Here is a 23,414-nt window from a genome sequence, read left to right as displayed (position 1 = left end):
AATACAACAGTGCTCTAATGTCCACCTTTTAGGTCCCTTAAAGAGCTACATAATTATCAGAAAAAATTAGGAAGAGGACAGGAAAGGGACTGGTTTATAATAACTAACAAGAAAATGTGTTAATTTTTGGTTGAATAGAAAATATACAAATATACAACCTCTATCAAAGTGAATTTAATTTTAGTCTCTATTATTAGAGGGTACAGTAATGAGGAGATAATCACTCTGCTCCACACATTACATACCAAATCAAACTTGTAGTATTATGTTAACTTCTAAAAAATACTTCATTGTATCAGTAAGCACATGCTATTGTGTTAGATAATAGTAATCAAATAGATTGCATCCAGCGGGAAGTAACCAACCATACCACATGTGTAAAAGTTGAAAGAAAAGTGGAAAGAGAATTACACTGCATGATCAAAATGCCATTAAAGTCTTGGACGTAATTATCAGAAAGCATGCTGTGAGCTAAAATAAAGGGAAGTTTCTGAGAGCCTGCATTTGGGAATTCGATGAGGCCCTGAATACTGAAAGTCATTTATGCATACGTTGAAAACACTTGATAAGGAAACCATGGTACAGTTATATGTTCAGATAGGGTTAGGCTGTTAAGAAGGTACATAGACACTATAACACCTGTGCAGCTCTATGATCTGACAAAGTAGCGGTTGTGTTTTGAAACTATTGGATATAAATATCACCTACTATCCAATTATGAAGTGTCAAAATGCTAATTGCTAAAAGTATCAAAGCTTATCTTCTTTTTATAACATTAAATCAGCTGCTCTTGACTTTTTTTAGCTAAGGATTTTGAAAATTGTTACGGACCAAGTTTTTTTTTGAGAAAGGCATTGTTTTAATACCAACCTTTCTGTTAGTAACTTAACCATAGAATGTTGCCAAAACAATTTGTTCTTAGTTGCAAATAAATAAAATTAAATTAAAAAAAAAAGACACCTCATTTCAAAGGCAATGTTTTTCTCCTTGTAAGATTCAGGGAGCTATATTGAGAAGGTGAAAAATGTTGTTTACTGTAACACATTTTGTAAAACAGACAATGTAGAAATATTGACTGTTCCTTTATCAATCCATTAGGCAGGTTTCGGTATCTTTAAGGAGCTAAACTGTGAAAGATTAGAATCTCTTCCTATTTTCTCCAAACACCCAGACCTGAAAATGAAAATAAAGGAAGAATCAGTTCTAAGCTATATTATTGTCTTTTAATTTGGAAAAATCATGACCTTGCTAATGGTTTCTGGTCTCCCATGTAGCAAGAGTAGTTACTTTATATTATTCTTTCCTCTATGGGAAGATTTTTCACTGCAGTTATCTCTGGGGAAGAATTCTGTAATCTTCCTGGGCCAATCTAAGCGTCTGGAGGAAAATATTAGAAGAAATTAAAACAGCCTGTTCTCATCTTGCCTTCCTCAAATAATCAATTGTTCTCTGGGGTTTCTTGACATGTCTAGACACATTGAATTGAAAAAATATGTTGTTGGGACAAATTTCCCTTCCTGATTGAAGCCTAGGTAGATTAGGAGGAAGATGAAGAAGCAAAAGAGAAAAAGATTTAAATAAAATACTGTGTCTCTTTTCCTTATTCCCATGAAGTCCATGGTTATTACATTTAAATGACTTTTTAAAGATTTTAATTAAAAATTTTAATATGATGAATATTTTACTACATAGAACACATTTATCCAGTCCTGCCTAGCAGATTTCAAATATATATCTATCTAGAGAAATGTTGGAAAAATCACTTCATTAAACATGGGAATTACATACTATTATGGGATCTCAAGGAGAAAGAGAACCAATCCAATATTATGCATCATGTAGTTTGGAAATGAAAATGGAATTCATTTAATAGAAACCCTTTATATGTATAGCTGATGATACTGAGGCTATTTACTTAAGGTCACATAGCAACATCAACATAAACTGCATCTGAATGTCTAACATTTGGAAGTACTTTGGGAGGCTGAGGTGAGTGAATCACTTGAGCCCAGATTTCGAGACAAGCCTGGGCAACATGGCAAAACCCCATCTCTATTTAAAAAAAATACAAAAATTAGCTGGGTGTTGTGGTGTGCACCTATAGTTCCAGCTATTTGAAAGGCTGAGGTGGGAGGATCAATTGAGCCCAGCAGATGGAGGTTGCAGTGAGCCTAGATCATGCTACTGCACTCCAGCCTGGGTGACAGAGACCCTGCCTCAATATATATATATATCTCTCTTCCATATGGAAGCTATATATATATACGTATATCTAACTGCATACTAAAATTCCAAACTGTTTACATTTTAGCCTTAAAATACATTTTTAAAAATATTTCTTTTGTAGCCTTAAAATATTCCCTATTTTGCATTATTTTGCTAAGATGACACAGCTTCTCAGATATATATATATATATATATATGAAGTTAGCTATTTTGTGACAACGTTTTAGAGTGTGACAGCTCTGTAAACTATTTTCAAGAATTTGATCAATTTATAAACATTTTTATACATGTAATAATTTGCATTTTAATGACCACCACTGGCCTGATTCCCTACAGCATCCTCTTCCTATCCCAAGTCTGTGTTCAATTCTTCCCACCTTCCTTTTCCTACTTACAGAACTCCTGACCGCCATAGTAATTTTTTTCTAAAATATTCATCATGCTATATATATAATTAACTCAAATTGACAAGGTTGCAGCACTGAACTTGAGCCCTGGTCTCCTGTGCCTTAGTTCTGGTCCTATATGTCTCATTCCAGTGTTGCATTAACTAATAATTACATTTTGTCCCTACAAAAACTACAGTTTTTACAAACTGAAGTGAAATTATTATTCAAGGTAGCAATTGAGCACCAGGCTGTATACATAAAGGTAAATTTTTTTTTTTTTTTTTTTTTGAGACGGAGTTTCGCTCTTGTCACCCAGGCTGAAGTGCAATGGCGCGATCTCAGCTCACCAAAACCTCCGCCTCCTGGGTTCAGGCAATTCTCCTGCCTCAGCCTCCTGAGTAGCTGGGATTACAGGCACGCACCACCATGCCCAGGTAATTTTTTTGTATTTTTAGTAGAGACGGGGTTTCACCATGTTGACCAGGATGGTCTCGATCTCTTGACCTCCTGATCCACCCGCCTCGGCCTCTCAAAGTGCTGGGATTACAGGCGTGAGCCACCGCGCCCGGCCCTAAAGGTAAATTTTAAGTTGCTGTAACAAAAAAAATTCCCCAAAGAATGGTGGCTTATATTAAGATAGAAATGTATTTATTTCTCACAAAGAGTCCATGGTGCTGGGGAGGCTCTGTCTACATTCTGTTGTTCAGAAACTTAAGTTCCTTTATCTCGTCACACTGCCAGGTATAGTGTGACCTTAGCTGATGCCTAGAGATTGCCACATCTTTATTCTGGCCTGCAGAGAGCAGAAAGAGAGACGGAAGTGTACATGTTCAATATTTTCAGGACATGAACTGGAAGTGGCCAAATTATTTCTGTTTACATCACATTCACTAAATCCAACGAAAGACCCTTGGCTACAAGGGATGCTGGAAAACATGCTTTCTAGCTGGATGGCCACCTACCCAGTTTGAACTCTGAGTACGGGATAGTTTAACGATTCCGAAAAAAGGGAATTGTATTATACCAGAGAAGGAGGCAATTAGTCATCTCTGCCTTGCTCAGGGCTATAATTTCCTTTTGCTTGCTCTTAGAAAAGAGACCAGGAGTATAGGTAAATAATGAGGTCAGACCTGTTATTGCAAGGACAAAGTTATCAAAAGCAATGAAGCATCCAATGTAAAGAATCTGGTGACATTATTCTGTTGAGCAGTGGCCCAGTTTCTACCACCTAAGAAACTCAATACAAAGTATTGAAAATACCTTTGCTTAATTCCCCAAGACAAGTGGTTTTAAAAAAAGAGTGAAAAGAAAATGTATACATCACAAATGGCATCTGTTTGTGCAGCCAAATTGATTTAGGTGAGTAATAGAGGCCACTCTAATGAACCATAACTGTAATTTAAACTGGCTGTACTGTGCAACATTTTAGCTCACTTTGTAGACTCAGAATATGATTTGCCATAACTGAGGATACACATTACCTCGCTCTGAAGCCAGTAGGGAGGGCAGCTGCCTAAAGCTGGTAATTTAGCACTCCCTTCCTTAGCAATTTCAACAAAATTGCTGAATAACAGAGATGAGGTTGGTAATTGTCTAGGGGACTGGGGTCAACTGTTTCAACTTTCCTCATTTGTCAAAAGGCAGTGCACCTAGTACTTTCAGCAGACATTTTTTAGTGTTATAAAGAACTTCCTGACCAGCTCTTCATCTTTGAATCACATGTAAGAAGACATTTGATTGCAGAAATATCTCTTCAGCTAGACAATGATGTTGATGGCATCATATTTCTTTACTTAACTCCTCACTTTCTCCTCTCTTTAATTCATGCCTAGATAAAGGGAAGAAATTAGTCAAATTCTGTCTCTTCTAATAGAGAAAAGATCATTATAAGGCAAACGTATTTGCTGACATTAGACGTTAAAGCAGCGACTAGCAGTCCAAGAGGATCATGAACTCCTTGGTTCATGATTAAGAAGCTTTCATCTTAGAAGCTGTGTCATCTTAGCAAATAATGCCAAGCCGAGAATATTTTAAGGCTACAAAAGAAATATTTTTAAAAATATATTTTAAGGCTACAATGTAAAGAGTTTGAAATTTTAGTATTCAGTTAGCCAAAGAAGGTACTCAGAATTAAGAGAAAGGTGTTAAAGAACCAATAAAGAGTACCTATAATTAGATACCTAGAGGATCTGAAAAAATCTAACAATATGAGAAAGGGTAAGTTAAATGCAATTGATAACAATGAATTTTAAAGTCAAGGAAATCCTACCGTTAAGTACTTCTCCAGCATTTATTAAGTAGCCATGACATGCTAGGAACTGATGTCAGTATCTTATTAAATAGAATACCATTGTGTTTGTGAGTCAGCCAAGTGTAAAGGGGTTCACAAGGAAACTCTAGTCATCCTGCACCCTGGGAGGAGGGCACACTGGGGTGGAGCCCTGGGAAGTTTGCACCATTTACAGTGGGGTAGGAGCCTGGCCTCTCCTGATCCGGTGTGGTAACCTGGGGATTTAGTCTGTGAGCTGGGGACCTAGTAACAGAAACTTCTCTTGCTTTGCTGGGTTTTTTTTTCCTTTTCACTCAATAAACCTTGCCCTCTTCACCCTTCAGATTGTCTGTGAGCCTAATTTTTCACGGTTGTGTGACAAGAGCCCCTTATTTAGCTGAACTAAGAAAAAAGTCCTACAGCATTTGCACCCCAGCTAGCGGGATATTTTACTGCAATGCAGGCATTTCTTCTATAATATAATAAAACTATGGAAAATAATATTTTTTATTTATAGACTTTATTGGTCATCTTGAAATACTACAACTTTGTGAAGGCTAATAATTTAATATAACAATTGGAGATAATGTAAAAATTACCAAGAATGTCTAAGATACACTGGACTAATGTTAGAACTGAAGAGAAGAGGAAAGGCAGGCCCACTTGTCTTGAATCATGGCTACACATAACCAAACAGGTAAGTTTCTCTCATGCCGTTAGGCTCTAGGGATTTGCATCTATAATGCTACACTTATATCTAATATCCCACCTTTCATGTAGAAATACCTTCAGATAAACAAAACAAAACGATACAAAACTTTGTTCTGTGAGTCTCATTCTAACTCCTAATTCTCTACTCATTTAACCCTTATAAAAAGTTTCTGAGATAGGTTTTATTAATATTGAGACTAAAAGCTAAAAAAAATATGTTACAGGGAAGCTAAAAGCCTCTCCCAAAGTCATACAAAATAATATAGCTGAAGTACTCTAAGAACTTCTCCTATTTACTTGGGTAAAAATGGTATAATCTTCAAAGATCAATAAAAGCAATTTTGAATGTTTCCTTGGTTTCTGATTATTAGACTGTTTTAGTTTCACTAGCTTTCAGCTTTACTGAATGACACAATATAGCTAGAAGAAATTATTAAACTTTTCAAGTGAGCATTGCTCAGGAAATCAAACAAATCTAACTTTAAATAAAGCATAATTCTTTCCTAAAATTAATCTCTTTTTAAATGTCAAACTAATATCTTTTAAAATAAAAATGAAAGCAATCCATTTTACAGTCAATAGTGTACATTATGAATAGTAATTTTATATTAACAAATATTTAGAAAAGAATTGTCTTTTCTGTCTTTTACTGTTTACAGTCTTTTTTCATTATTTGTGTTAATTTTCTGTTGCTACCATAACAAATTACCACAAATTTAGCAGCTTAAGAAACTCCTATTTATTATCAGAAATACAGGTACAAAATAATGCAGATTTGTCCTCAGTTTAGAGGCTTACAAAGCCAACATCAAGGATGCATTCTTTGCTGAAGGCTCTGGGAATATATCCACTTCCAAATTTGTTTTTATTTTTTCCTGGGTTTAGTATATTTGTGTGTGAAAAAAAAACTAGCTGACTGACAGGGAGTGCAAAAGAGGGTGGTCTTGGTTCATTTATGCTGCTGTAACAGAATTATCTCAGACTAGATAACTTATAAAAAATAGAAATTTACTTCCTCACAGCTCTAGGGACTGGTAAGTCCAAGATCATGAAACTAGCATTTTGTGAGGAACTTTTTGCTGGGTCCTCACATGGCAAAAGAACAAAAGAGAGTGAACTCACCCCCACAAGCCCATTTTACAGTGGAATTAATCCATTCGTGAGGACAGAGTCCTTCCTCCTGACACTGTTGCATTTGGGATTCAATTTCCAACATATGATGCAGCCATAAAAAACGATGAGTTCGTGTCCTTTATAGGGACATGGGTGAACCTGGAAACTATCATTCTCAGCGAACTGACACAAGAACAGAAAATCAAACACTGCATGTTCTCACTCACAGGCGCATGTTGAATAATGAGAACACGTGGACACAGGGAGGGGAGCATCACACACTGGGGGCTGTTGTGGGGGACTAGGAGAGGGACAGTGTGGGGTAGGGAGTTGGGGAGGGATAACATGGGGAGAAATGCCAGATATAGGTGACAGGGAATGGAGGCAGCAAACCACATTGCCATGTATGTACCCATGCAACAATCCTGCGTGTTCTTCACATGTACCCCAGAACCTAAAGTGCAATAAAATATATATTTTAAAAAAATGTCCAACACATGAATTCTGAGGGACACATTCAGACTACAGCAGGGAGATCATCTTAACTTCCGTGTTTTCCTTCATTTCCTCTCACATTTTCCATGTGGTCACCTCCCCAGCAATCTGAGTTGAATTGCTCTGATACTTCAGGTCTTTCTCAATTCATCTTTAACCTCATCTCTCTGACTCCAGCCAGAAAAAGTTCTCTGCTTTTAGAGGCTCATGTGATTAGATTGGCCCCACCTAGAAAACTAGGACATGGTAGCATTCTGCCTACCATATCAGTAATAATACATTTTCACTGAATCCCAAAGGAAATACGGCACTTTGAAGTTTTTGCCCTTTTTGTATACTGAGTTTCTTTTTAACTTTAGGAGACGTTTCCTAAAACCTTTTAAATTTTTTTCATGAAATAAAAAACCTATTTTTTTTAGTTATGAGAAAACTCATAAATAAACACCAAATAATAGGTAACAGATTTTCATAATAATGTTCTGAAAATCAGGGCTTTAGATGACTTAGATCTACTTCTACTGTACATTTCTAATTTTTCACTATGATTTAAACCATTTTTAACACGTTACATGAATAACTAAGGCAAGCGTTTCCTGAGCAGAGTGGATCCATCAAAAATATCCTTTATCCTCTTCATTTTTCAAGAGGAGACAGGAATGCTATCTAGAATGCCAATAAGTGAAGATGCATTTTTCTTGAGGAAGCCACTCAAAATAGTAAGAAAGAAAGTGTCAAACCAAACATTTTTAGATAGTTTCTTAAAGTGCAGAATTTTTGCATTAAAATATTCATTTCATAATACCAGTTGATTCAGGTTTTCTTTTCTTTTTTTTTTTTTGGCATTTTGTTCTTGTTTGTTTTTCTCTGTCTCACAAATATTTATAACCCTGTAGTTTATTCTATTTAGTCAAAAAACAAAAACAAAAAGAAATGAGCCCCTTTGTTGGCTGGCTTAGACAGAACTCTAAGATCCTTATCATTTCTTTCTTTTGCTCACACCTCGCGTGCAATTCACACATATTAACTGGAAAAATATATGTATTCCAAATCTAACGATTTTTCAGTACCCTCAATGCGAATCCTAGTTCAAGTCAGCCTCATGCTCCATGACAACTATTTCAATAACCTCCTGATTGCTGTGCTTGCTTTAGCTCTTGCTCCTCTAAATCCATCCCCCACAGAGTAGCCAGAAAAATCTTTCTAAAATGAAAACCAGGTCATGTCACTTCCTCCTTAAAACTTGCCAATGATTTCCCATTGCAGAATCAACAAATTCCAAATTCCTTAACTACGGCCTCCAAAATTCTGTAATGTAAATTTCTGTAATATGCCTGCCCGTCAGCACATACCACTGTTCACATGACTTTGCTCCAGGTAACTGGCCTTCTCGCCAATTCTTTTTTTTTTTTTTTTTTTTGAGACGGAGTTTCGCTCTTGTTACCCAGGCTGGAGTGCAATGGCGCGATCTCGGCTCACTGCAACCTCTGCCTCCTGGGTTCAGGCAATTCTCCTGCCTCAGCCTCCTGAGTAGCTGGGATTACAGGCACACGCCACTGTGCCCGGCTAATTTTTTGTATTTTTAGTAGAGACGGGGTTTCACCATGTTGACCAGGATGGTCTCGATCTTTTGACCTCGTGATTCACCCGCCTCGGCCTCCCAAAGTGCTGGGATTACAGGCGTGAGCCACCGCGCCCGGCCCTCACTAATTCTTAAAGATAATAAGCTCATTAGCCTTTCATTTTGCACTCACTGTTCCTTCTCCTCATCGTCCTCAAATCAAATGTCACGTCTAAAGACATACCTCACCACCCTAGTCCTCTTCTGCTTCCTTACAAAATTGTATGTTTGTCCAAATATAAATTATTTTACTTTGCTTTATATTCATTTACACATTTGTGGTTTGTTTTCCCATGCCCAACGTCCTCATGTCCACAGACAGATAAACTCCAGAAGACAGATCCCTCTCTACTGCTTACCACATTTCCCAGAGCACCTGTAACAATGTACATTGTAACAACTCCAGATCCCTCTCTACTGCTTACCACATTTCCCAGAGCGCCTGTAACAACGCCTGGCCCACAGCCAATATTGATGGATACTTAAAGAACTTTTTTATAACTTTAGGATGACTCTTTTTCTAGTTTAGGGTTAGTAACAATAATAAATAATTCATTGAATACTTACTAGGTGCCAGATACCGGGCTAAGATATTTATCTGTATTAGCTCATTTAAACATAACAAATCTTCTGAGGTGAAGATTTGTTTCTTCAGTTGGTTCACGTGGAAGTGGAGGCTGAGAAGGCCGGTGATCTGCTGTCTGCAAGCTGGAGAACCAGGAAAGCAATCGTATGATTCAGTTCAACTCTAAAGGCTTAAGAATTAGGGAGCTGATAGTATAAACCTCATCTGAGGCTGAAAGCTTGAGAACCAGGAGCAATGATGTCCAAGTGCAGGAGAAGATGGATGTCTCAGCTCAAAACAAAGAGAATTTGCCCATTCTCTGCCTTTTTGTTCTATTCAGGCCCTCAGTAGATAGAATGATGCCCACCTACACTGGGAAAGGTGATCTTCACTCAGTCTACTGATTCAAATGCTAATTGCTTCTAGAAACACTGTCACATCTGAACCCAGAAACAGTGTTTTGCCAGCTATCTCGGCATTCTTTAGACCAGGCAAGATGACAATCAAAATTGATGATTACAGTGGAGTCGGCAAAGTTATAAAGCACTCTTGATGAAGTTGTGGGGACGGAAGGCATATAAACATAATAGGTAGTCATTATACGCCCCAGGAGAATGGAGGAAGCTATTGCAATTACTGGTCAGACAGACTTGCCATACATGGAACGGAGAAGAATACATACAAGTTCCAAATCAAAATTCACATAGATTTAGTTACCAACTATACACTTTACTGATGCCCAAATCCATGTCTCTAAACATGACACTCTCAAGAAGTCCAAACTGAGAGTTAAACTCCTGCGCCACCCCGCTGGAGCCACTGCTGCCAGTAACACATTTAAGGCAACTCTGAGGTCCATGGGGGAAGCTGGCAGGAGGTTGCTCATCTTCAAGGTCTATGCAGCACCAAGAAGGGACTCGCCTCCCAAAAATCCTATAAGGTTTGACGAGCTTTCACTCTATTCAGTCCCTGAGGATGAATCTGAATATGTGGAGGGGTTGAGGACCCACTTTGAAGAAAGCATCTCTCAGCGCCAACATTATTGTGGGCCATGTACAAGGTGGTGTCAAGAAACGTACTCCCAAACTAATCCCAAGATGCAAAGTTTGGGTCAACAGCTACGAATATCTCCAAATGCACCTCCAGGATTTTTTCCAAGACTTGACGTTATTGGATATACTGGCCTTTTTGGACTCCTTTTGGCAAGAGGTTCAAAAACAAAGAAGCTGGTGCATCCTCCTGGTTTCGTGGGATTAGCTGCTTCTATCTATTATCTATAACAAATCATTGAATTTGCCCAGGTCAGTGGGGAGAGTTTACATGGCTGGGGTTTAAGAGGACATATAGTCCAGGAAGATTCGTAGCAGGAAAACTTATGTAAAATATAAAGGAATGCATAATTGACTGTTCCTCTACTCTCTGCTTTCACGTGTAAAATGCATATTCTGTAATTACTAATCAAAGCCCCATAAGAATGTAACCACTTGTCTCATTGCCCACCCTCCCCCACCATTTTTTTCTTCTTCCTCTCCCTCTAGCTCTTTCTTCTTTAAATACTTAAGTCCTCAAAACCCTCTTTGGAAAAGGCACAGACCACAGATGCTCCTGTGATTTGTTTTTTTTTTTTCCCTCAGGTATGTCCTCAACCTTGGAAAAATAAACCTCAAAATCAAAATCAATTGAGTCTTGCCTCAGTCTTTGTTGTTGTTGTTGTTGGTTGATACCCTGTAATAATAGTTATTTTTATAATTAATAAAATAATTATAATTTGGAATTATAATTATTTTGGAATCTCATTGACAGCAACACCATTGTTACACGTTGTGTGCCCTCATATGGCATTGAGATCTTATTCTGCATTCTGATGATAGATCTTGCACATTTTATGGTCATGGTGCTACTTACAGAGCATGAGTCACCGGGAGCTGGCTGCCAAAATTACCTCAAGACTATGACAACAGTATAATTTTTCATTTGATCTTGATAGGAAGGATACTTTAAAACCAGCATACATGCACACACACGTACCCACAGAGGAAACTGTTCTAGAACTGTAAGTTCTCAAGGGCAGAAATAGGGTAGGTGCAATAAAACATTGACCAAGATAATCAGGGATTGCTTCGAAAATCTTACTGAGACGCTCCTCTGTGATAAAGGAGAGACAGAAAAGAATTTAAGGACTATCCCAAAGCTAGTAACGTGGTGTATTAGTCTATTTTCACACTGCTGATAGAGACATACCCCAGACTGGGCATTTATAAGAGAAAGAAGTTTAATTGAACTTATAGTTCTATATAGCTAGGAAGGCCTCAGAAACATGGCAGGAGGTGAAAGGGACTTCTTACATGGTGGTGGCAAGAGAAAATGAGGAAGAAGCAAAAGCAGAAACCCATGATAAACCTGTCAGATCTCATAAGACTTATTCACCATCCCAAGAATAGCACAGGAAACACCAGCCCCCATGATTCAATTACCTGCTCCTGGGTCCCTACCTCAATACATGGGAATTCTGAGAGATACAATTCACATTAAGATTTGGATGGGGACACAGCCAAGCCATATCGTTCCTCTACTGACCCCTCCAAATCTCAAGTCCTCACATTTCGAAAGCAATCCTATCTTCCCAACAGTCCCTCAAAGTCTTAACTCAATATCAGCATTAACCCTAAAAAGTCCACAGTCCAAAGTCTCATCTGAGACAAGGCAAGTCCATTCCACCTATGAGCCTGTAAAATTGAAAGCAAATTACTTACTTCCTAGATACAATGTGGGTACAGTTAGTGGGTAAACACAGACATTCCAAATGGAAGAAATTGGTCAAAACAAAGGAATAACAGTACCCACACAAGTCCAAAATCTAGCAGGGCAGACAAATTTTAAACCTCCAAAATGATCTCCTTTGACTCCAGGTCTCACATTCAAGTCATGCTGATGCAAGAGGTGCGTTCCCATGGTCTTGGGCAGCGTCACTCCTGTGGCTTTGCAGGGTACAGCCTCCCTCCCAGCTGCTTTCATGGGCTGGCATTGAGTGTCTGTGGCTTTTCCAGCAGCATATGGCAAGCTGTCAGTGGATCTACCATTCTGGGGGTCTGGAGGGCAGTGGTCCTCTTTTCACAGTGCCACTAGGCAGTGTCCCAATAGGGTGTCTGTGTGGGGTCTCCAACCCCACATTTCTCATCTGTAGTGGTTCTCCATGAGTGCCCCGCCCCTGCAGCAAATGTTTGCCTGGACATCCAGGCGTTTCCCTACATCTTCTGAAATCTAGGCAGAGGTTCCCAAACCTCAATTCTTGACTCTGTGCATCTCCAGGCTCAACACTAGTTGAAAGCTGCCAAGGCTTGGGGCTTCCACCCTCTGAAGCCACTGCCCAAGCTGTATGTTGGCCTCTTTCAGCCACAGCTGGAGTGGCTGGGACACATGGCACCAAGTCCTCAGCTGCACATAGCACAGGGCCTGTTGGCCTGGTCCATAAAATCACTTTTTTCTTCCTGGGCCTCCTGGCCTGTGATGGGAGGAGCTGCTGTGAATGTCTCTGACATGGCTTAGAGACATTTTCCTCATGTTCTTGGGAATTAACATTTGGCCTCTCCTTACCTATGCAAATGTCTTCAGCCAGCTTGAATTTCTCCCTAGAAAATGGGTTTTTTATTTCTATCACATTTTCAGGCTGCAAATTTTCCAAACTTTTATACTCTGCTTCCCTTATAAAACTGAATGCCTTTCACAGCATGCAAGTCACCTCTTGAATGCTTTGCTCCTTAGAAATTTCTTCTGCCAGATACCCTAAATCATCTCTCTCAAGTTCAAAGTCCCATAAATCTCTAGGACAGGGGCAAAATGCCACCAGTATTTTTGCTAAACATAACAAAACATAACAAAAGTCACCTTTGCTGCAGTTCATAACAAGTTCCTCATTTCCATCTGAGACCACCTCAGCCTGGACCTTATTGTCCACATCACTATCAGCATTTTGGGCAATGCCATTCAACAAGTCTCTAGGAAATATTCCCACATTTTCCTGTCTTCTTCTGAGCCCTCCAAACTGTTCCAGCCTCTGCCTGTTACTCAGTTTCAAAGTCGCTTCCACATTTTGGAGTATCTTTTCAGCAATGCCCCATTCTAATGGCATCAATTTACTGTATTAGTCTGTTTTCATACTGCTGATAAAGACATACCTGAGACTAGGCAATTTACAAAGAAAGAGGTTTAATTGAACTTACAGTTTCATATGTCTTGGGAGGTCTCAGTATTATGGCAGGAGTGAAAGGCACTTCTTACATGGTGGCAGCAATGAGGAAGAAGCAAAAACAGGAACCCCTGATAAACCCATCAAATTTCCTGAGACTTACTCACTATCATGAGAATAGCACAGGAAACACTATTCCCCATGACTCAGTTACCTCTTCCTGGGTCCCTCCTATGACACATGGGAATTCTGGGAGATACAATTCAAGTTGAGATTTGGGTGGGGACACAGCCAAACCATATCACATGGGCAAGACTTAAAAGACTGTATGTGGCTTTGACTTCATACAAAATTTCAAAGCAAAAACTTAAGAAAAGATAGGCTTTTCCCCCAGGTTAGATGTGAACACCATATAGGTTAAATATAGTTTTGCGCATGATTAATGTAAATTACTCAATAAAATTATTGGGCTGCTATGACCATTACAAATTAGAGATTAGTAGAATTATATAAAGTCTGACATAATTAAAAATTATTTATTGTAATTCTATTTATGACTCATATTCTTGCATTTCTTGAATGGTGCTGAGCTAGAATTGTAGAGTCATTATCTTTTCTTTGTCAGGCCCCAAGACCTAGAAATGTGAGAAGCTGGCATGACTGTGGAACAGGATTTTACCACAGAATCAAAATGTAATAAATTCTACAACTAGAGCTACAACTTTCCAATGGGAAAGACTCTCTTGGTTCAGAGACAACATTGTGGCATTCTCTAAGCTCGGTAGAATGTTTTCGGCAAACAAATTGATAATAGTGTATAACAGAGGGATTTTTCCTGTGAGACCACAGCTTTATTAGTAGTTGAAGTCATATTACAAGCCTCTTTTTTTCCTTTTTTTTTTTTTTTTTTTTTTTTTGAGACAGAGTCTTGCCCTGTTGCCCAGGCTGGAGTGCAATGACATGATCTCAGCTCACTGCAACCTTGGACTCCTGTGTTCAAACGATTCTACTGTGTCAGCCTCCTGAGTAGATGGGATTACAGGCACTCATCACCATGCCCAGATAATTTTTGCATTTTTATTAGAGACAAGGTTTCACCATGTTGGCCAGGCTGATCTCGAACTCCCGACCTTGTGATCTGCCTGCCTTGGCCTCCCAAAGTGCTGGGATAACAAGCAAGAGCCACCGCACCTAACCACAAGCCTCTTTCTTATACAAAGCTTATCTGGCCACTGTTCAATTTCATTTGTTTACTTATTCCTGGTTGGGGAGGATGTGTAAGAATGTTGCAAAGGAAGTTCCCCTTTGCTCCGAGGAGAAATTAAAAAGGACAGAAATGAGACAGTTTATCAATGTGCCCAAGCAGAACCAAGTCTTTTTCCTGGAATGGAGGAGAGTGGATAGCTTTGCATGGGCTGAAAAGTAAACAGAATAACATGAGTAAATTCAGGGTACTAACAATCATGTGGTGATTTTTTTTTAAATATCATAAGTAACAAATCGGAATTCAGATTTGGGTAAATAAGAGAAAGGCAGGTAATAAAATAATAAGGGAAGACTGCTTCACAACTACACTACATTTGGCTTGAATCATGGCTTGCTTGCTTATCAACAGTGGAATCGCAAACACCTGACCCTTCTGAACCTCTTGTTTCTTCAAATATCTCATAAGGTGACTATCAGAATTAACCAAATATACTCCATAAATTAAAGATATTTTATGAGAATTATATTAGCAGTCATGACTTTAGGTTCATGACAAAATCACAAAATTAGAATATTAACTTCAAGTTAATCAAGGAAATCACAAAGTTAGATTCAAAATTCAATGTCTTCACTGACTTATCTCAGACAAAAGTGACTCAAATTAAGGCACTGAATTCATTGTTCTAACTAGATCATTTCTCACTATGCCAAAGTTTTACAGCCTATTTTTTTTTGCATAGGTCTTGCCTTTTTACCCTCAATGAAGAGTATTTCTGCTGGGCTTCTGTCTTTTAATTATCTGAATATCCGATGCATATGTTGGTAAAAACAATGCTTTTACAGAAGCCCAGTTAACACTAAACATTTTCTTCATTCCACACGGCTTGCTGTGAAGCATTATATATGAGGAGATACAGTAAGTGTGGGATAATTATCAGTTGTGTGTGTAATGTCAAGAGACTATTATTGTGACATTCTGAAGAGTGTTTTCAAAAAATTGTCCTGTAAAGTTGGTGCAAGTTAAATATAGTACTGCGGTATGGTTCCAAAAAAAATATGGATTTGGTCAGTTGTGGAGATACAATTACACTTAGAGTTCCCACTGGCATTATAAGAAGTGAAATTGCAAAAGGCAGTCTCACTTTGAATAACAGGTGTTCCAGATTCTTCATATTGTTGTTTTCTGAATTGAACTCAAGTCATGAGTTTTGAAATTTGCCCTCAGAAGTCTCAGAATTATTGCAGTTGGCCCATACTTTTCCTATTTGATACTAAGGAGACAGAATCTGGCTAATTAAGAAATAATTACATTTTCTGTGATCTAATTTGAATTCTAGCTCATGTCTATATTTGGTTTTAATTTTTTCTTGACCTTCATTTAATAAATCCTGCAACCATACCGGCTGTGAAGTGTGCCAAACTTCCATCATAGTTTAGCATTTCCTTTCATTTCTTCCTAAGATATAAATGCCTTAACCAGAAATTATACATGTACTGGAAATAATATGCCTTTTAAGAATGGCATTTCTCATTTATTCCAGCTATGTTATCTTATATATTATTATATTTTAAGAAAATTAAATGGTTATTCAGTTATTACTGAAGATATTGACTCAACTTTTGATTTACAGTGGTTAAGTCAGTTTTTCTTATAATTGAAATCAGCTGCAACATAATTACAGTGCAGCCTTTATCACACATCCAAAAGCCAGAAACGTAATCAACTTTGAACCAGGAGCCAAGTGGAATCAATGTTACAGTCTTTGGCTTATCTCAAGGAAAGACCAATTTGTACTATTTCTGTTCTTATTATATCATTTTGTTAAAGAAAATGCGAAAAAAGTAGAAAATTAAAATATATCTAAAAGGCATCATAAATTTATAAGTCTTTCTCACAGGAAGAGGTAATAAAATTTATTCACCTATATCAAGAATAAAAGATAAGAAAAAAAGTAAGATTTTAAAAAGAAATAGCTGATCTCAAACAAATTTGTGATAAATCTGTCGTTTATTTTGGAAGTTTTTTTCTTATGACTCCACAAATTATTATTAAAACAGAGAGAAAGAAAGTAGTGTAGAAACTATAAAGAGTAAAAAGTGTATAAAAGTATAAAGTACCTTGATGAGTAACCTAAAATCAGTCATCTAACTCAAAAGAGGTAACTGGTAATAAGAATGTTTTTCAATCAAAATCTTATTAAGCAGGCAGCCTATTTATTCATTTTCCTGGGAAAAGGCATTTAATATCACTGAATTTATTGTATGCATACATTTCATTTATCTTCATAATGTATCCTTCAGAATAAAGATGATGTTTACACAGGAAGTAGTAAGCATTTACAACTCCAAAAATCAAAAGGGAAAAATGCCATTCTTCTAATGAAATGAAGCACTACTAACTAGGAGTTGGAAGGAACATAAAGAATTGCACAGATTTTGTTAGTTTTCCCAATATCCCTGGGAAGCAAGTCCAAGTATATTCTATTTTCTTCCTGTATGTGTTGGCGAGATCTCAGAAAATTATCTTTAATTCATCCGAGAGAACAGATTTTTATGTTACAAAGTATTGCACATTATAACATGTGTATAGCTATTGATACACTGGCAGTAATTATTTTGGTCCATTTAACAGATCATTTGGAGTTATTATTAGAATACTTTATTTTCTGTCTCCTCCTGTTTTAAAAAAATTATTGGAAAAACTACAACTAGGCTTCTTTGCTGCTTCTTTTTTTCCCCCTTCTTTCCTTAATATGTTTCAACTTTTGAGAAAGAAAAAAAATTCTCTAGTCGTGCTCTTTTAATCACCAAGGCTTTGGAAGCCAGTGAATTACTTGTAAAGTTGTTTTGCTATTCTCAATTTTAGCAAAGTGACCAAAAAAAAAAAAAAAAAAATAGCACTGAGGTCTTCGTCATGCTTAAACTGCCCAATATACTTAGTTGACAATTATCAATAAAAAATGTTTCAACCCAGATGTAGGTGTAAGTGTGCCACTTTTGTATTCCTGTCTGTGGGTCTACAAAAATCTTTCTTATGATGCAGAAGGTTAACACAATGGAATAAAATTGCACTACTGATCTCAAATATTCACATTTCCTCTTGCCTTTGCGTTAACTTTCCCTACCCACTGACAGGCTTGGCCGTATAAATTGCTTTGACTAATGAAATGTGAGTGAATAACATGCTCCACAGTTCCAAAGATAACCTTTAGAAATAACTTCATAGTTCAGGATCAGCATCTTTAGCTTCTACCTTCTTTTGCAAAAACAAATTAAACCAAATAGAGGCTACTGCTCTCTAGCATGAGTTTTTGATTGATAAGACATGTGGAGCAGAGTACAGTCAGCCAGAAATAATGTATAAGAAGAGCAAGAAATAAAGGTTTATTCTTGTAAGCCATTAAGATATTGGAGGTTTTTATTACTACAACAGAAACTATAGAATATCATTGGTACTTGATGCTGGAATTTTGCTACTGAATAAACAATACAAACAAACTGGTGCTGGACTGTGGGCTACACTCAGAGTCTAGAAGAAATGGCAATTTTGTCATGCAATGCAGTACAACTCCTACCTATGATAATTTGGAACAAAAAAAATTTAACTTAATGGACTTTCGGGAAAAAACTTTGAGACAGAATGTTGCTAGCATTCATTGAATGTTTTCTGCATTCGATGAACTGAGGAAAGAATCACCTTATTTACAATAGCTGTGAAAGAAAAACCAAGTCTAGACATTCTGAGACTAGTTGAGATTATTTCTCATCTAGCATCAGAGAAAAATACTTTAAAAAGAAATGCTTTGGGCTATTAAACCTGATTAAGATTCACCCTAAACATGACTTAGTCTCAGGAAAAAGATATTTTGCCAAAAACTCTGATTGTTTTAAGGTGGCCCCAAGTGAAAGCTGTCAGTTGCGTAAAGTAGTTCAGAAAAGAGAGACCAAGAGCCTGGTCCTAGAGAAGTCAAAAGTTAAAGCTGGATAAATTCAAAGTACATTTAATTATGCTTTGAGAGTCAGGCAATTCTCAGAAGTAATAATTATTGCTATTGGCACACAGACTTTGATGGAATCAAAATATATTTTGTTTTTTAGTTTTTTAAAGAGATTTGTATTGTCAAACATGCCATTAACCTCGATGAAAAGAAACTGACTAGTAGAATTGTAAAATGACCTTTGAGCACCCCACTTTATAAGGCAGAAAGCAGGCTGGTAAAGACACTTATTTCTTCCAAATGAAGGTCTATTTTCCAATGTCTGTATCAGCAGTGGACAAGAGAGAAATGAAAAAGAAGTCCTCATGGATCCAGTAGCTATAAAAAAACAACGAACTAGGGAGGAATTCTCAGAGAGCAAATATGGCCTAATGAAAGAGCATGAGCCATTGTCAGGATAAGAAGTTCTTACATTCTTTAACCAGTGGCATCGCCCTTCTTTCCCTTTGTGAATGGATGGGTTTCTTACCATTGTTCTATCTTTGTACCCTCATTGTATGTTGGTTGCATTTATTGGTAATTAACCTGGTTAACTTGTTTTCTTAAATACTTGGGACACTGTATCCAGATCTGAAGTCGGTATCAAGAACCTGGCATATAAATGTGTGTCTGTGTGTGTGTGTGCACGCACGCGCATGCACACACACAGGAGGGAAGTGAATATGTGCTTAAGAAGAGTATAAATTTTGTTCACTCTTCTCACTCACCTAATTTTCCTGCTTAATCAACTTTTCTTATACTAGCTTAGCTTTGGCTAATATAAGTGAGAAGACGAGATATATGTCCAACCAGGTAGCTTAAATGTAGAGTTGGCTCATCCTCTAGAATTTTTTACCCTCTGCAGAGGGACTAGCATGTCCAGTACAGAGGTTGACACTTTAGCCAGGGCTCAGGAATGAGAAAGCATATTAAGTAGAGCCATACTTGACCTACAATCTTCATGTACCATGAGAAATAAATAAATATTTATTGTTGTAATCCACTGCAATTTTGGAATTGTTACTGCAGCAACTGCTGATTAATGCATTCTGTAATGAGCAATTAAGAATGGTATTTACTTAACAATAGAAAAGTTATTAATTTAAAACTTGTTATGTTTTATTTTATTATTTAATTTAATTTTTTTAACTGACAAATAATATATGTACATATTCATGGGGTACATCATGATGTTTTGATACATATAAAGTGTAGTGATTGGTAGGAGATCCGAGATGGCCAAATAGGAACAGCTCTGGAGTGCAGCTCCCAGTGAGAGCAAAGCAGAGGGTGAGTGATCACCACATTTCCAAACGAGGTGGCAGGTTCATCTCAGTGGGAATGTTTGAACAGACACTTTTCAAAAGAAGACATATATGAGGCCAACAAACATATGAAAAAATGCTCATCATCACTGGTCATTAGAGAAATGCAAATCAAAACCACACCGAGATATTATCTCACGCCAGTTAGAATGGTGATCATTAAAAAATCTGGAGACAACAGATGCTGGAGAGGATGTGGAGAAATAGGAACAGTTTTACACTGTTGGCGGGAGTGTAAATTAGTTCAGCCATTGTGGAAAACAGTGTGGCAATTCCTCAAGGATCTAGAAACAGAAATTCCATTTGACCCAGCAGTCCCATTACTGGGTATATATCCAAAGGATTATAAATCGTTCTATTATAAAGACACATGCACATGTATGTTCATTACAGCACTGTTTACAATAGCAAAGATCTGGAACCAACCCAAATGCCCATCGATGATAGACTGGACAAAGAAAATGTAATAATATGCAGCCATAAAAAATGATGAGTTCATGTCCTTTGTAGGGACATGGATGAATCTGGAAACCAACATTCTCAGCAAACTGACACAAGAAGAGAAAATCAAACACCACATGTTCTCAGTCATAGGTGGGTGTTGAACAATAAGAACACATGGACACAGGGAGGGGAGGATCACACATTGGGGTCTGTTGGAGGCGGGTACGGGAGGGACAGCCGTTGGTGGGAAGGTTAGGGAGAGATAACATGGGGAGAAATGCCAGATATAGGTTACAGGGGGGATAGAGGCAGCAAACCACATTGCCATGTATGTACTTGTGCAACAATTCTGTGTGAGCTGCACATGTACCCCAAAACCTAAATTACAATAAAAAAAAAGAAGAAGAAAATTCATAGACAAGAGAAAAAAATAATAATGTGTAGTGATCAGATCAGGGTAATTAGTACATCCATCTTCTCAGACAGTTATTTCTTTTGTCTTGGGAACATTCAATATCTCCCTTTCTAGCTATTTGAAACTATATATTTTTAAAAAATAATGCCATAGGTCTATCAGACAATTTAAAATTAAGTATCTAAAACATTCAGAAAAATAAACTGACAATTCCTAGACATATTCAGGGATACGAATTATAAACATTCCATCAAAGAGTTGTTCACGTTTTTTTTTTTTTTTTTTTGGGGGGGGGTATATAAACTAATTATTAACAGACAAGGCCTACAGACTTATTTCTTCTTGGATACACCCATGGTGCGGCCATGGCGGCCAGTGGTGTTGGTGTGCTGGCCTCGGACACGAAGGCCCCAGAAGTGGCGAAGCCCTCTATGGGCCCGAATCTTCTTCAGTCGCTCCAGGTCTTCACTGAGCTTGTTGTCCAGACCATTGGCTAGGACCTGGCTATATTTTCCATCCTTTACATCCTTCTATCTGTTCAAGAACCAGTCTGGGATCTTATATTGGCGTGGATTCTGCATAATGGTGATCACACGTTCCACCTCATCCTCAGTGAGTTCTCCTGCCCTCTTGGTGAGGTCAATGTCTGCTTTCCTCAACACCACATGAGCGTATCTTCAGCCCACACCCTTAATGGCAGTGATGGCAAAGGCTATTTTCCGCCGCGCATCGATGTTGGTGTTGAGTACTCGCAAAATATGCTGGAACTTTTCAGGGATCACTAGAGACTTGGCGGCAGCACAAGCGGCGGCGTGTAAGCCTCCTGTGGAAGGTTGGTTTTTTTTTAAATGAAAAAGAAACATTTTATTTTTCCATTTTGGAGCCAGTAACTCTGAAGTTACTGGAGTAACTATTCAAAGACTCCTTTTGTGGAGTTCTGAATAGCGGCCTAGGTCCCCTCAGCAGCCCGGCCCTGGGGTCCAGCACTATGCACCCCCACACCCCCCCGCACCCCCACCGCAGCCCCCCGCACCCCCACCGCAGCCCCCCGCACCCCCCTGCAGCCCCCGCACCCCCCTGCAGCCCCCGCACCCCCTGCACCCTCCCTGTGGCCCCTGCACCCCTCTGCACCCCCCTGCAGCCCCTGCACCCCCCTGCAGCCGGCACCCACTGTGCTGGTTGATGAGCATGCGGATGGAGATGCGGCTGAGGTAGAAGCGGTTCAGGAAGTACCGGATATTCTGGTTGGAGAGGGGGTCATCGCCGCAAGTGTCCTTGTACTCAAGCACACCTTGTGCCATGGTGGGTACCACGTCATTGTGCCGGTTCCGGATGGTGACCAGGGCGTCTGTGAACTGGTTCAGGGTGCGATGGTCCTCGGGATCTTTGTCCAGGAACTCCATGACGTCCAGGAGGCTCTGGACATACCAGCTTTGCACCAGCTGCACGGAGGGTGTGCTGAGCACCCGGTCGGGAAGCAGGTTGATCTCTTTCATGATGATGTTAGCCCGGCGAACAGGCAACTCCTGCCTGAGGAAGGTGAAGGAGGTTTTCTCACAGGCATTGCTGGATCCGAAGTCCAGAAACTGCTTCATGGACAGCGGGGACGGGGAGAACTTGCTGAAGTGCTCGATGTACTTGGGCGCCCCTGCCAGGGACGCATTCTTCAGCAGCGCCCAGACCCAGCGCATGGCTGCGGCGGCCGCGGCAAGGGCTCAGGTTGTGGTCCCCGCGCGGGCTGCGTCTGCGCTCCGTTCGGCCCAGCGCGGCCCAGCAGCTCTTTGCCATGAAGGTTTTGGCTAAATATAAGTTCAATTTTGTTTATCATGTCATTTTCATTTATAAAATTCTGATTCTAAATTAGGTCTATTTGAAAGATAGGTAGCACATTTAAGAGAAATGATTCACATTACGTGTTCTCAGTATTTTTTTTGTTGTCTTCAATATTTTTAGTTTCCCACGTTATCAAAATCTAAATCAGTTTTGGAGAAATTATACAACAAATTATGTGTTCATGTGAAAGAGCCCTTTGCATATATACAACTTCCTCGGAATATTGTATTTCTTCCTTTAACTTAGTTGCCTGCTGATGACGGCGACACAGCCAAGATAAGGCAAAAACCCACCTGAGAGTGGGTGTGCCCACTCTCACGGGTTTCAGTGAAAGTCTTCCTTCAATAATATTGCTTTATTTAAAGGAACCAGTACCTATTGGGACAATTCACTACTTTGATTTTTGTTTTCCTGTATACGTAGTATGTTAGAAATCCCTTTCTATATTTTCACCACTCCTATGTATAAATCTTTGCAGATCCACCTAATCAGATTTAATTAATTATATTCTACTTCACATTTTCAATTTTCTCCTTCCCATTGATGATATACACATAATGTAATTAATGAAAAAATAGCATATGTTAGTTTTTAAAATTCCATATGTGTAATAGTTTGAATATTAAAATTCTATCAATATTT

At 38.5% G+C, this 23,414-nt stretch overlaps 1 protein-coding gene and 2 pseudogenes across 1 annotated transcript; 1 reads left to right on the top strand and 2 right to left on the bottom strand.

The window, feature by feature from the left end:
* The first annotated feature begins 5,488 nt into the window (after window positions 1–5,488).
* On the top strand, window positions 5,489–10,774 carry LOC105718813 (MICOS complex subunit MIC26-like; annotated as a pseudogene).
* Window positions 10,775–21,271: 10,497 nt separating this feature from the next.
* LOC135276335 (small ribosomal subunit protein uS13-like) lies at window positions 21,272–21,802 on the bottom strand (annotated as a pseudogene).
* Window positions 21,803–21,888: 86 nt separating this feature from the next.
* On the bottom strand, window positions 21,889–22,646 carry LOC105718812 (pyruvate dehydrogenase (acetyl-transferring) kinase isozyme 2, mitochondrial-like). The gene is made up of 2 exons (XM_064379961.1): window positions 22,071–22,646; window positions 21,889–21,925 (listed from the first exon to the last, which is right to left on the bottom strand). The coding sequence occupies exons 1-2, from the start codon at window positions 22,628–22,630 to the stop codon at window positions 21,889–21,891; spliced, it is 597 nt and encodes a 198-aa protein (XP_064236031.1). The 5' UTR covers window positions 22,631–22,646.
* Window positions 22,647–23,414: the final 768 nt, after the last annotated feature.

The sequence above is a fragment of the Aotus nancymaae genome, unplaced genomic scaffold (assembly GCF_030222135.1).
Source record: "Aotus nancymaae isolate 86718 unplaced genomic scaffold, 86718_ANA_hifiasm-v0.15.2.pri h1tg000022l_1, whole genome shotgun sequence".
NCBI classification, from domain to species: Eukaryota; Metazoa; Chordata; class Mammalia; order Primates; family Aotidae; genus Aotus; species Aotus nancymaae.
Note: the sequence above shows the minus strand (reverse complement) of the source record. Positions and strands in the feature narration are given on the sequence as shown.